We start from the raw sequence: 15,345 nt of genomic DNA, 5'->3' as shown, positions 1-15,345 counted from the left end.
CAGTTTAAGCGGTTGTATTTGACAAGCTGAAGATGTCTACTTCCTAGAGACAGGTGGCAAGCACACCCATGGCACCCACACTTCTAAAAGACCTACCATGCTTTAGAGGAGACAGACAACCATGAAGGAACTGCAGCCACTAGGAGTGTGGCGCTCAGGGACTCCTCCTCCTCACAGGAGCCCCTGTGGCCACACAAGGCTCCATGAGCCAAGCCAAAGCATTTCCCCTGATTTTACCTATTTTCTCTAAAATATGCTCCTGCACAGCCCTCTAAATTGATACACAAAGACTCAAAAAACCCTTTACATGCTTTGATTTGATTTCTAAGCTTGGCTATCAAGGACTGGAATTCGTCTGTGTTTGGGCTTGCTTTGATTTGTATCACATTTTGTGTATTTGTGCATATGTGTGTGGAGGTCAGAGGATATCCAGCCGGAGTCAGCTCTCTCCTTTACCAGTGTGGACTTGGGGACTGAACTCAGATCAGCAGCCTTGGCAACAAGCACCTTTCCCCTTGCTCAGAGATGGTTCTGTGATGTAACCTACGCTGGAGTGCTTCTCCATTCTTTGTAGGCCATGCTGTCCTTGATTGACTTTGGTCAATGGTAGTTGACTTTGTGGATTACCTGGGATTTGTATTTTTTTAGGCCAGGGTTTTCAGAAAAAGAATGTAATGGAGACTGAGGGAGGGATGGAGGAAGGAAGGGAGGGAAGCCAGAGAGGCTTGTATAAGCTGCGGTGTTTACAGTAGGAAGCTCTAGAGTAGCACCTGAGAGCTTAGTCCTGGATCCATAGATGGGAAAGCAAGGCTGTGGCGGCTGACCGGCCCGCTTCAGTCCTGTCCTTCTGCCCATTAGCAATGCCTGGACTAAACACTGCTTCCTTTGGTGTGCTCTTTAATGCCTTTAAAGTAATGTTCTTTCATTCACCTTCCGCTCTGGCTTGACTGACCAAACACGGACACATCTTGTAAAACAGACTCTTCACGGCCTCAGAACAACTCTGTAGAGTTGTTATCTCTGGCTCTGGGTCTGGTTCTTTTCATATGACACAGTTTTACTGCAACTCACAAATCAGCAGTCCTGATCCCATGATCTTCGGACACTGGAAGGTTCACAGCAGACGAGAAGCAGTTGCTATTTAATGGCAACTAACACCACTGAGCACTGGGAGCCGACAGCAGAAACCCTGACTAGTAAAAACAAAACTCCCCATTCCAAACAAATGAACTGTCTTACAGAGTTAATGCTATTAAAACTGAATAGTTCAAAACCTTATACCCAAAGCAGTATGTTAAGCTGAATTAATGCGCATTTTCAACTATCCATAAGATCCTGTTACTTTAAAAGTAAAGGATGCATTTAATTTTTAGAGAATTTCATTTATAACCAAGGTTACATGTGTCATGAGACTTCCTCATCTGAGAATCTCTGCCCTCCTGAATGGGGAAACGGCGTTTCATCAAGGGCAGAGGAATCGCCAGCATACTCTAACTATCTCACTGTTTTTCTCTCAGGGGAAAGTTACTTTTAAGAAGTTCAGCAGCATAAAGAAATGCCCAAATAAATTAGGAATCAGAAAAACCCTAGATTAACAGCAACAGAAACAGGAAAAGTTTACTCTTCCTGTTGACCACTTAAGTTTGTCTCCATTTTACTCATCATTTTGCTGGTAATTTTCAAAATCTGAGCCACAAATATCAAATCGATTCCCTAACCCACTGAGCTCCAATTTATCCTTGACAAGCGAATCGTCACTGTTCCTGGGATAAACTTCCAACGGTTTTCTTTTCATGTATCTTTATGCTATAAAAAAAAGTCTTACCTAAGCATTTATACATCTGCTCCCTGGGTCAGACCACAAGCTCCTGGAAGGCTTCAACAATGCATCGCAGTGAGCTGACTGTGTAGTCAGTCAACAAGTGTCTGCTGAGTTAAACTAGCCAAAGACTTCATTCTACCGATAACCCTTACCATGGCTAATATCTGTTCTGGCTTAATTAACCATCATGGACCAGATAGGTTGGAGTCTGCTGCCAAGTGATCTGCTCTACCAGACAGTAGGCAGCTGTTCCTCATAAGGCCCTACAGTCTTCTAACTGTGCTGAGAGGTGACTTCGCTTCAAGCACTTCACATTCTTAGGTGTAAGTAACAGTGACAAGACTTTGCCATTTGATGTGAGTTTCCAGAGACGACAGTTCTATTGACTTGGCACTGGGCAGATGCTCATGTACTTACTTTATGTGTGTTACGATTACAACTGTCGTTTTTCCTGACGGACTACTCCCACTGGCAACTGAGAGACAAAGCACACAGTTCTCTTCCTTACAGATGATCAGTAGGACTTGGTATAGCAAACAACTACTATACTCACATGCTAGTCATGTGTTGTAACTGTTACCCACCTAAGTCATCTTAATTATTCCAATAACACTCTGAAAAGCTACTATCACAAATGAGAATCAACAAAGGGAAATAAGTCTTGCCTCATAATTAGAGTTTGTGATGCTTAAAGCTAAACATAAAACAATATTCCTACAGGTCAAAAATTGTTCCCCTCAAAACAAAAATCCCAAAGGCACAGACTTCCTCATATTTGAGTTGCATGATTTGACTGGGTGTTTGATGATGACGAGACCAGCTTTGGTGAAACAGTTTAACTAGAAACCACCTGATTACTGGACTGCTTCTAAGGCTTGGTACAGAGGCTATGCAGCCAGGGAGAAGAGTGAATCAGAAGCTCTGTACTTCTGTCATTCCGACCTTTATCTACTGTGGACACTGGAGATACCAAATGTTCCAAAGCCCTTTATGTTGAAAACAATTAGGTCATGTTTCAGGTCTGTTCTGGGATGAGGACTAGGACTGTGTATGCAATGACTCGTGGCCACTTTGTTTTCTTTCTCCTGAACACGTAAGACTGTAGAACAAATACAAGATTCCTTCTGCAATAGTTAGCCTTGATTCCAGAACATGATTATTTGAAATTATCTTGTGATTTCTGAACAAAAATAAGCAATATAAAAATAGAATGCAAAATGCACACAACACTCTGAAGCCACACTGCCCACTCTCTGAATGCTGAGGCAGGAAGGCTGAAGGATGTTTCTCTCCCAAAGCAGGGAGGAGAGTGTTTGGGAAGATGGGAAGACAGGTTTTCTCTGCCAAGATTTAGGCTTTTATCATATCAAATCTGGCTCTCTAAAACAAAATATAAAATCCTGTACAACTACAAGCCACAAACGCAGCGCATGAATTGGAAGAGCGTCACTATGTGAATGCTTACTTCCTTGTGTGCCAAGAGTCTCACATCTGCGTGGCTGAAGACTTCACTTAGAGCTTATTTCATGGTAGCTGTGGGTTACCTGTGATGTATCACCTCACCTCATGGATTCTTTCTCGCCCAAACATGCCATAGTATTCCATGAGTGAGCATATGTATACATGTGTACACACACACACACACACACACAATGTATGAAACCTGCCTATTAAATTCTGCCTATTAAAGTGTCCCCCCCACCCCCACTGCCCATGAGTCCTCTAACATTCTACAGTAGAAGTGTAGAGTCTTTAGGCTGGGTGCTCTAGATAAGCAGTGTGGCTTTCACAGGTGGTGTGAGGTGCAGATAAAAACCTGTTTCCAGAGCTATCAGATGTCTTACCTCAATGCATAGAAACCAAAATTATGACATCCAGTACTCAAAAGTGAAATATTGCCTTACTTGACATCTTCTGGAGTTTTCTGTAATCGACAGAATGCCAGTTTTTACATAAATTGTATCCTTTAGAGTTTAGTTCCTTTTAGCATGAGCAGAGTCCTGACAGAATGAGTGGTGATTCTGGATGTAAGGTCCAAGTGACAAGTTTCATCATCCTTAATCACTTACTAAAGGGTATCATCTCTGTGCACAGGCCATAGTAAAGAGGCTGGCTCTTGCTTGAAATGGAAATGGTGGCCTCAAGACACAAACTGAGATTCTCTGACCAAAAAATAAGTTTTAACTTGAAGGGAATGTCTTTTATTAAGAAGTATACCACAGTCCCTGAGTGTTCCCAAAGGCAGCAATCACACACATCACATGCAGTAAGAGCCTGGATTTACATAGGTTCCTATTCTAACTAAACACAAAATGTCAAGGTCTTTGTCTCCTGCTCCACATTATTTGCGCTTTCCATGGGTTTCCCATGAGGATCTTATATTGCTAGATAGGTCTGGAAGAGAAAAGCATGCTATTGTTATTTTTGCAAATATCAAGTTTCTGTCTAGAAAGGATGCAAGGACCTTCAGCTGTCTCATTAGTCTAAAGGTGTGCGTTGACCTTAGACGGCTTCAGGAGCTCAACGGCATCTCTAGGATAAACATCTGTAAAATGGTGTGCACAGACATTCCGAGGGTGAAACATGACACACCTTAGAACCTTAGAACAATACCTGGTACATGAAGGGCAATCAAAACCATATCTGAAGAAGGGGAGGAGGATGGTAGGAGGGAGGGAGGGAGGGAGAAGAAGCAAATAGGAATCAGATTTTATGGCCCCAAAAGGGTTACAAATTACTACTGGAGATGGCTGAAGAGAAGGCTGGAGACATGGCTCAGTGGTTAAGAGTACTTGTTGCTCTACAGAGGACAGAGGTTCAGTTCCCAGCATAGTTCACAACTATCATGGTGGCTCACAACTATCTGTGATACAAGTTCCAAGAGGATTCAATATCCTTTTCTGAACTGTATGGGCCCAAATCCATGAGGGAACCACACAGTTCAGCCCTGCTTAGTGCTTTGTATTAGTTTAGGAAGCAAGGTTGTCACTCTGACATGAAGTGAGGAATAGTGAAGAATTTCTGAAAGCTGGGCAACCCTGTGGCCATTACAGATCAACCACTTTATGCAGAATATCTTCACAACATTGTCGAAAGCACTCTGATGATTAGAACACTAGACAAAATCATTAGGCATATCTTACACTGACACCCACCCACCCACACATCCCAATTCTGCAATTGGTACAAATGATTTGGGAATTACTTTAAGTCTGCATGTCTATTTCTTAACCAGATCCATTTATTTTCCAGGCCCATGTGGAATCACAGAACACAATTAAAATATAAGATACAGTCTCTGTCCACAGGGACTTAAAATTTATTACTCATGCCTACAAAGTAACTTACTGATTTATGGCGGTATGATGGCAGAGCAAAGTTTCACAGAACACTCTGAGAAGAGAGAACAATGCTTCTTCCAATGATGCCCAATCTTTCCATGTGTGTATGTGTGTGTGTGTATACAATTTAGCTAAAGCTCTGGAATAAATTAAAGTATATTCTTTTGTTTGTTTGCTTGTTTGTTTTTGTTTTCTTGTTTTTCGAGACAGGGTTTCTCTGTGTAGTCCTGGCTGTCCTAGAACTCACTCTGTAGACCAGGCTGGCCTCAAACTCAGAAATCCGCCTGCCTCTGCCTCCCAAGTGCTGGGATTAAAGGTGTGCGCCACCACTGCCCGGCAAGTATATTCTTTATAATAGCCATGAAGAACATACTTAAAATTACAGAAAATTGCATCTTTATGAGAAAATTGACTATTTAAAAAAGTGAATTTTGTGACAAAAACAGGCAAAGAGTCAATGAAGATGGTAAGGGAGACATGGGTCTCACCTGCTCTTCCTCACCCTAGCATGTGATTCACATTACTGTGCAATTAATACAAGATGTTCATCAGGGGACTGGGATGTGGGTAGGTGTTATAGTGCTTGACCATCATGTCCAAGGCCCTGAGGTTCATGGGAGAGGGTAAGAAGAGGGAAGGAAGAAGGGGACCACGGGGCAAGGGAGGAAGGGATCAGAGGGAGAGGGAGGAGAGGGGAGATTGTTCAGTGTATAAACCTACTTTTCCGCTTCCTGGTCAACACTGGCTGCACTGCCAGTGTAACTGTGTGCTCCTTAGGAGAAACACCTGGGACCAGGGTATCTCAGATTTCACAGGGTTTGTTTGTTTGTTGTTTTGTTATTGCTGTTGAAATATTTTCATATACTTTACCTGTAATTCAACCTGAAATTCACCTGTAACTCTCCAATCTGAAAAAATTAAAATTTGCACTTGATCTTAGCCCAGTTGAGAAACACTGAAAATCCCAAATCCAAATCGTTATACTGTCATTTCAACAGTTAAAATATTTTGGACTTTTTATTATTTTTTTAAATTTATGTGCATGGGTGTTTTGCCTCCAAGTATGTCTGTGTGCTACTTGCATGCCTGGTGCCCACAGAGGCCAGAAGGGGGAGTTGGAGCCCCTGGAACTGAAGTTACAGACAGTTGTCAGCCACCATGTGAATGCTGGGAATTGAACTCAGTCCTCAGAAGAGCAGTCAGTGCTCTTAGCCACTGAGCTATTTTTCTAGCTTAGTTTCCTTATTGGTCAAACACAAAGCACAGTAGTGCTAACAAAAGGTTACAAGAATCTATTACGATAACCCATGCAAAGTCCAACACAGTGCCTAGCGGACAGTACATGTTTGTTGAACAAATAAATGCATGCAATTTCACCCCAGATTTAATAACTGTCTTATTTGCTTTTACATCTTTGTTTTAAAAGCTGTGCATGGCTGTGCATGCACATAAGCCAAGCCCTAGAGGAGAAGGAGAGGTATTAAAGACAGTTACATTCTGTGAGCTGGCAGGCCAGCCATCCTGATGAACACAAGTTTCCATCTCAGAGGAAGACATTTAGGTTTTTTTTCTTTACTAATTAAGTGAAGAGAGTTTTGGATTTTTGTACTTTCTTATTTCACTCTTCTAGGTTCATCTAATTAACTTTTTTTTCTTTATCTAATGAGTCTAAAAAGTCCTGTGAGAAAATCTGCCATGAAGCTGTTCCGTCCAGCCCTGTTCCACTGCAATGGTAGACATGACTCAAGAGCTGGGCGGCAGGCAAAAGGCCAAGGCTCTCTAGAGATCTGGACAGACCCCAGTGAAGACAGTCGCCATGAAAACCAACCCTGCACGAAGCCAGGCTACCTGGCCAAAGGGGCACTGTTGGAGAATTAGAAAGCCAAATGCTTTGGTTACATAAGTATCTGAGCTGGAGGAAACATTTAAGAGGAAGGTACCCAGACCCTGAGGCATGCATGATAAACCTTCTGTGGATTGACATCAGGGGCTGAGAAACCTTAGCAAATGACTGGTTTCACAGGCAGCCATCGACAGATAGTAAGGAGAACAAAATGAATGCAGAAGAGTGAGAAGACATTGCCTCCAATTCTCTGTTGAACTGACTTCATGTTTGTATATGGAGACTCATCAGAAACAACCATACATACATCCCGGGTCTGGCTTTCATTTGTACCCATGCTTAACAGCAGAGAGAGTGGTGCAGAGTGTGGGACACAAGCACTAGGGGCAGGGCCAGAGGTGTATTGCTGCCCCCCAACCCCCGCTCCACGCAGCCTCCATTTTCTCATCTGTAAGAAGCCACCAAGAGCAGGGCAGACTATCAACAGAAGGATAAGACCTGCAGGTGTGGATCATGTCTAACATTTTAAGTTAGAAATAACAAAGAAGAAGGTACAAGTAAATTTAACAATACATTTTCTTTAGCCCAATTATCCAAATTTTTATCATTTCAACATTAACCAATATAAAATTATATTCTTCCTTCCTTCTTCTCTTTCTTCTTTCTTTCTTTCTTTCTCTCTCTCTCTCTCTCTCTCTCTCTCTCTCTCTCTTTCTCTCTCTCTCTTTCTTTCTTTCTTTCTTTCTTTCTTTCTTTCTTTCTTTCTTTCTTTCTTTCTTTCTTTCTTTCATGCTAAGAGTCTGAAACATGCTGTGTGCTTTAAACACACACTCCTGTCCCTCCAGACAAGCTGCACTGAGGACACAGTCACTGGGGGCTGTAGACTAGCATCCTGAGCACTGAGGACACAGTCACAGGCGGCTGTAGACTATCATCCTGAGCAGACTCAGAAACAGTGAGGCTTCCTGTGGGCTCACTAACTCCACACAGCACTTTCTGTCAGACAGGTCCTGTGAAACTTAGGAAAGCTATTTTTAAAATCAATGTATTAGAGAAATTAAATTTTTTGGTATAGTTTATGGAATAATCAAATATATATAAGAATTCAAAGTATCTATAGTGGCTGGATCAATTATTTGTCCAAAATAAGAGCAACCAGGAATGATTATGATAGGTTGCTAGTATTCATTTATTTTACATACTTTTTAAAAAGATTATTTGTTTGTTTGTTTGTTTTATGTGAGTACATCACTGTCTTTAGACACACCAGAAGAGGGCATCAGATCCTATTACAGATGGTTGTGAGCTACCATGTGGTTGCTGGGAATTGAACTCAGGACCTCTGGAAAAGTAGTCAGTGCTCTTAACTGCTGTGCTATCTCTCCAGCCCTCTATATTCATTTTCAAAGATTTATTTTTATGTTACTTACATAATACATACATATATATACCATTATTGCCTGGTGCTTATGGAAGCCAGAAGTGGATGTTGGGTCTCTTGAAACTGCAGTTCTAGACAGCTGTGAGCTACAATGTGGGTGCTGATAATCGAACCTTGGGCTTCTGGAAGAGAAGCCAGTGTTCTTAACTGCAGAGCCATCTCTCCAGCCTCTGTTTTACATTAATTTTTATGACTTCTTTATTAGCGTTTGAATGCTAATTTGACAAGAACATAGTAGTTTTGGTGTGTATGGCAGATATCTACCTTAGTGTCACTCTTTCTGAGGTGCTGTCCACCTGTCTTTTGAGACAGCCTCTCTGGCGTGGAGCTCACCAGCTAGGCCTGCTGGTCCATAAGCCTCAAGGACCCTTCTGTCTCTCCTGCCTAGGATTACCAGCACGAACACCACTCCACCCAGCTTTTTCACACGGGTTCTGGGGAACTGAACACAGGTGATAATGTTTGCACAACAAGCTCTTTACTGAGTTAGCTCTGTAGCTCAAATACAATATCATTTAAAAATTCTGACATAACTGTAAACATATAGCAAAGAAACAGCAACAAACCATTTTTTTAAAAAAATTATTGAAAAACCTTTCTTTTCATGAAAGCTACCATTGGTAAGTCATGCTACAGTTTTACTAGTTCTAATTTTTTTCTTATAAAACTTTAAGGAATGGACATTTATCATGACAACCTAACTATGTACAATTAAATATAGCATTATATTTAATATATTAAATGTTACATTTTAAACTAGTCATTGGGATTTTCTTCACATATTATTTGTATTATATTTTTAAAATCCTGAATAATACACAGTGGGCAGGTTGTGTGTGTGTTGGGAGGTATGTGGGGTATCTATGTGTGTATGTGTGCAAGTGTGCGCACCAATGCAGGAGTGTATGGAGGCTAGGAGGCTGGCATCAACACACCTTCCTCTACCACATCTCCTTTTTTTGTTTTTCCTTAAAGACAAGGTATCTAAGAGCACCTGGATCTAACCATACAAGGTTGGACTGAATGGGCACAAGCCACTCTGCTCCTAGCACTGGGCAAGTAGGGTCAGGCAGCGGGCAGTCCAGGGCATAGGCAACATGCACACACACCGCCATGCCGGACTATATGTACGTGCTAGGAATGGGGACTCAGGTCACAATGCTTGCAGATCAAGTAGTTTAAACACTAAGCCATTCCCCAACCTTTTTGATATTTGTGTGTTGTATGCAACTGTGTGTGTGTGTGTGTGTGTGTGTGTGTGTGTGTGTGTGTGTATCAGAGGACAGCTTGTATGAGTTGGAACTCTCCTTCTGCCTTCTATGGACTCCATGGATCCAACTACCCTAGTTTTTGAGACAGGGTCTCTCACTGAACCTGGATCTCCCAGTATTAAATAACTGGAAGACCAGCAGCAAGCACGGCCATCCCTGGCTTCTGGTGTGTGTGTGCTGGAGTGTTGAACTCAGGTCTTTACGTTGTAAGCACATTACCCACTGAGCCATCTCCCTAGTACCAACTTCCTGTATGTGAAATTCAAAGAGTAGAAACCATTACTAGATTGCAGTCTCTCTGAAAGTCACCCCCAAAGCCTAAGAGAACGCACATGCTTACCTTCCAAGCAGTGTGCTCCTGTGATGAAGGAGCCCCGAAGCTGACAGCTCCATTCGTCTTTCTCTGGTGCAACACAGGTGTCAGGTAAGACACATGCGTGAAACGAGGGCAGAATACTATACAGGCCACTGCTACTTCATCTCAAGTCCATCAAGGACCAGTTAGTGACCTTCTGTAATCTCACCATTACTAACAGTTAAGAGAATCAAAAAGGCCAAAATCATTTGGACTCTGGCTTTTCAACGACTACATGTTCAAAAGACAGTCCTTCAAAATTACAGACCCTCTCCTTCAATCTCTCTTCACTGTGCCTGGTCAGAGGTGATACACAAGGGAAAACTTCTTCTAACCAAATCATTAGTTCTATGTTCAGAATACATCAGTGTCCCTCTCCTGTCTCCTGACCAAGCATCCCCTCCCCCATTGCTGTTTAGGATTAAAATCAATGGCTCATTCTATAGGCAAAAGAGCTGCTCAAGACATGACTTAAGGAGACTCTCACGTTAACTTTTCTATGAAAAAAGCCACTTCCAAGCTAACAAATGCTAACCCCTCAGTCCCTGATACTAAATGCAGAACACAAGAGGACACCGGACCAACATCTGACCTGATGTCAGAAACATGACTAGCATTGTATTAGAGACTCACGTGTGCCATTTCTGTAGAGTAGGAAAGGGTCCTGGAGCTGCAAGTCCAGGTCTTTAGTAATGGGTTCTGTTCTGTTTTCCATGCTGAGCCTATTCATAATAGTGAATCCATGCTTTGGAGAGGCAGACCTGGAAATCATGGAGCAGGGGAAAGACAAATTGCTAAGCATGGCATACCTGCAGTGTAGACACATTCTAGCATGTCTGTAAACTGGGCTATGCACATTCAGCTTGCCACAGCAGTCTGTACACATACAAAGCAGCATTTCCTTACTCCTGGGATCTTGTACCAACATGTATGCATGCACCACAGACTGTCCTGCAAGCCATTGCTTTGAACCTATGAGAACCCGCATATATCTTGTGTATAACAGACATCCCTACCTATATTGTACATTCCTTTAAGACAAAGATGGTAACTGCTTTAAAACAAATCTTACTGGCAGATACCTTCAGAGGATTTCAGAGTTTAACAAGTGTACATCATTATGAAAAGATAATTTTCATCGAAAGTGTAAATGTTAGTTTGAAATTGAGGATTTCAGGAAAATGAGGCAACTCTGTCAATGAACCTGTGAGGCAAGGTACAAAGTTCATGTGACGGCTAAAGGCCAGATGCCTCGCTTTCTTCAATACAGAGCAAATGGCTGTCTGGACAAGCTACTAGAAACTTTTCTCAGTAAAAGCATGACCTTTAGTGAATTTGATTTTTCATTCCATTCAATAAATCTTGAGTACCCCCCTCTGTCAGGCACAGAGGGCCCCTGTTATATATCATGTGTACCTTTGCTTGTGCTGGGGTGACAGCCATATTATAATTCAACCATGAATCTTCTGGTGACAAGTAGGTAGACATTCACACTTAACAAAAGTGAGCAGCATTCATTCATTCAAGTTAAGCTAGGCTGCTGGGCTTATCACTAACAATCAGGAAGAGAATTAGTTTTAATTCACTTTTAACCACTTTAAACTGATAAAGTACATCACTGCTACCTTGCTACTTACGGGATTTTATTTTTAAACTGCAACCTTTTAATTGATGGAAGGTAATCTTTGATGAGCTTATTCTACAAAAAAGCACTGGTAGGCATAGCCTCAATTCCAAAACCAGTCATTTCTATTTAAACTTAAGAGGAAGAGATGAATTTGCACACCAAAGATTGACAGAGGGCCCTGAACATTAAATTTCTGAAATGCAGAAATTCTGTAGCCTGTCTTCATGACCTGTATCTCAGAGACAAAGACATGGGAAGGCAAAGGAGTGGTCCTTAAGGTGTGTGAGATATCTTCAAGTATTTCAACAAGAAAGGGTCTCCTGGCATAAATGGCAAGGCACTATACTGCAGGCCAGAGACAAAGATGCCGGCACTTAGCTGGCAGTGAAGTAAAGGTGTAAAGCCACAGACGGCTTCAGTGGCTCAACTCAAACTGCTGTCGTTCCACACCAGGAAAAGGCCTCGCCAGAGCGGGCACACGGGTGCATCACCAGAGCAGGCACACGGGTGCATCACCAGAGCAGGCACACAGGTGCATCACCAGAGCAGGCACACGGGTGCATCACCAGAGCAGGCACACGGGTGCATCACCAGAGCAGGCACACGGGTGCATCACCAGAGCAGGCACACGGGTGCATCACCAGAGCAGGCACACGGGTGCATCACCAGAGCAGGCACAAGGGTGCATATGGGAAGGGCAGGCACACATGGGTGGAAGGTGGAAGCAGTAGGCATCATCTCGAAGAGAAAGCTGGGAGCAGGATTAAGAACCAGGGAAGGATTGTCTCCTCAGTTTTATGGTGTAACTTGTTTCATTAGCAATGTGGAGTATGTTAGGAGGTCTTTGATTTGAGTGGTGGACTGTAGTTCACCTGGTAGCCCTGGTTCCATTTCCAGTATTACATAAAATTAGAGCATTGCTGTAATGTCAGCACTTGGATCAGAAGAAGTTCAAAGTGATCTCAAACATGGTTAGTTTGAGGCCAGCCTGGTCTGCATAAGATGCTATTTCAAAATAAAATACAATACTTGAAAATACAAAGCTGTATTTAGTTTGGGTACAAAAAAATTGTGTAATTCAGCAGAAAATACCTTAAAATCATCATTAACATATATTAATGCATAATTCTCCTAAAAATATTCCTTCTTAGAAATGAAAGAGAATACACATTGTATGCTTTAGTTTTTCTCTATACATTTTACATTCTTAACATAACATAGAGTCATTAAGACCATAAGATGCTAGTAATTCTTGGGCATTCACAACCCTAAACAACTGACTTACTTCTTGCCCTGCCTGCAGCCTGGCATTCCTTCCTGTCCACTTTCCCCCACTGTTCCCCCACTGTGCCCCAGTTCTTAAGGTTACCCTAGTTCTGCCGTTTATGCCCCTATTGACCCTAAGATCATACATCAGGTCATACCCTGTCTTCTTTGATAGTCCTTTTAGACAATGCCAAATTCTCCAACAATCACCCCGATTCCCGAGACCACCGAGGAAAGTGTTACTTCAAGCCCCTGAGGACTAAAGGCGGAGGGTGTAGCTGGGTGGAAAGAGTGTAAACCTGAGACCCTCACATCCCCAGCTCTGCAAAGTACACAAAGACATCAAGGAGGAACCTAGCCCCTCCTCCCGCCACTGTTTGAATTCTGTCAACAATTTTGTCATTCAGTTCAAATGCTGGCATTTACCTAGAGGTTCCACTTCTCAATGTCATTGTACCCTCTGTCCACGTAGCTTTCATTTCAGCTTCAGTTACTCTGGTCCCAACTCTAGCATCCCCTACCTACTTCAAGGCAATCATCCTCTTAACACCCGAACTCCAGTTTCTTTTAGAATGAGTGCCTCCTTGTGATGCTAACACACTGACTCTCCACGCATTTTCTCACAGCTTATCAAGCACCCTTATGTCCATAAGCCTCCAGTTACTCCCTACTGCTAAAAAATAAGCCTCAGAATCCTTAGTCTGCCATTCTGTCTAATAGCATCACTTATGCTAATACAAACCCTCTACACCAGCATAAACCCCTTACTGTTCCTTCATACAGAGCTCTGTGACTCTACTTTTGCCTTTCTTCCTGTTGAGACTTTCTGTCCTGAAGCCCAACCTAGGACTGGTCATTGTACAATGCCTTCAACAGTCACAGTAGCCCAGTGAGGGTTATATAGCAACCAGTCCTTGGGATGGCATATCCTATATTGTATTTATCTTAAACCTGAGTGTGGGTAAATATACTTACATCAATCAGAGTTTACGCTAGTTTTGTATTTCATCTATTTGCTCCTACTAGGTGACAGAATTCAGGGAAGATATTTATGAAGAAATTTGCATGAATAAAATGAAGTCATTAAGACCATATATGTACTGTATGTTTGCATGAATGTGTGATGTTAATGATATCTGAGAAAAAGAAATGACTAAAAGCATGAGCTTATTAATTAAATTAATCCTGAAACATCATTAACTAAACAATGGAAGACTGAAAGACAGACTCAATCCTGGGGTGTGCTTTTTTTAAGCAGTTAAGGGTGAGGGAAGGTGAGCCACAAAGCCCTTTCCAACCGCTGACTAATTTAGCTTTCCTAACAGTGCACCTCTTATCTCTTGGCAGTGCATGGTGTTCAAAAGCTGTGTGCAATTCACTGGCATCAAACGATATGTTCTGCTAAACCAAATATTAAGGTTTAAGTTGGAATTATAGCCTGAAATTAGTATCATCAGGATATAGCAGGTGACATTATGTGTTATTTTATTCCTCTTGCCGATTAGTAATTTCAGATGGATTTGGTTGTTACTCTTGGAAATAAAACGGCCCTTCAAGAAGTAACAAAATTACATTAAAATATTTCAAGTCATTTTTCTAAAATTAGAATATGCTTACCTTGTGTAAACAAATAAGGTTCCTTCCACGCCAGTCTTCTCCTAGAAACAAAGCAAACACATCCCATCTGTATGTCTCATTCTAAGGCATGAGCTTACAGAACACCAGAGAAACACACCCACTCTCTAGTAGGCAAAGTGGCAGTATAGAACAGAGGGGCCACCAAAGGGGAAGGTGTGGTCTTTGACATGACCAGGGCCTGCTGAGTGGGCACTACTTGGTCACTATTCTCTTGTCTAGACACAGTGTGAGGGGCCCACCTGGCTGGAACAGAGGGAGTGTGCTCCAGATCTCATCAGAAAGAGATGGTGGATGTGTGCCTTCTCCTCCATCTACCATCAAAGTAACTGTTATCTGGATCTCATTACCCTTCACCTCCTCTTGTGTCCACCGCCATGTCCTGTCACTAGGAGAACAGATGATCTGTCAATAACTACTCTGACTACTACCCAGACAAGGACTGTGCTAGAGTCTTCAAGTGAACAAGCACCTTCTTGGCATCAACTACTGTAGAGTCATTTTGGCCAAAGACTTGAAATGACATTACACAAAAATATTACCAAGTTAGGACTCGCGATCAGCCAGGGAAAATCTGGGGGAGGTGAAGTTACAAGGGGAGCCTGACTTCTCTGGCTTTCCTTCCATTTCTCCAGGACAGGAGGAACTTGGGCTCCCGGGCTCCTGTTCATCAACACACAATGCAGCTCTTTTGCTTAACTAGTAATGAGATTATTGTCATTCAGAATTTAACATGTGCTTTTG

The 15,345-nt window shown here is 42.2% G+C and overlaps 2 protein-coding genes across 15 annotated transcripts in view; one reads left to right on the top strand and one right to left on the bottom strand.

Annotated features, from left to right (window-relative positions):
• The window catches only part of Cacna1c (calcium voltage-gated channel subunit alpha1 C), a 610,552-nt gene that overhangs the window by 1,255 nt on the left and 593,952 nt on the right, over positions 1-15,345 (top strand). The gene's annotated exons all lie outside the window — the stretch shown is intronic.
• The window catches only part of Dcp1b (decapping mRNA 1B), a 38,628-nt gene that overhangs the window by 19,279 nt on the left and 4,004 nt on the right, over positions 1-15,345 (bottom strand). For 7 of the 9 annotated variants that reach the window (XM_076940418.1, XM_076940421.1, XM_076940422.1 and 4 more), the window contains exons 2-3: positions 14,584-14,624; positions 10,707-10,834 (exon numbers count right to left, since the gene is read on the bottom strand). In XM_076940418.1, coding sequence (XP_076796533.1) covers positions 10,707-10,834; positions 14,584-14,624 — 169 coding nt within the window. Of the gene's footprint in view, positions 1-8,711; positions 8,760-10,058; positions 10,122-10,706; positions 10,835-14,583; positions 14,625-15,345 lie in introns of those variants that run through there. The other 2 variants (XM_076940419.1, XM_076940423.1) reach the window with 2 other exon arrangements.

The sequence above is a fragment of the Arvicanthis niloticus genome, chromosome 9 (assembly GCF_011762505.2).
Source record: "Arvicanthis niloticus isolate mArvNil1 chromosome 9, mArvNil1.pat.X, whole genome shotgun sequence".
Taxonomy (NCBI): domain Eukaryota; kingdom Metazoa; phylum Chordata; class Mammalia; order Rodentia; family Muridae; genus Arvicanthis; species Arvicanthis niloticus.
Note: the sequence above shows the minus strand (reverse complement) of the source record. Positions and strands in the feature narration are given on the sequence as shown.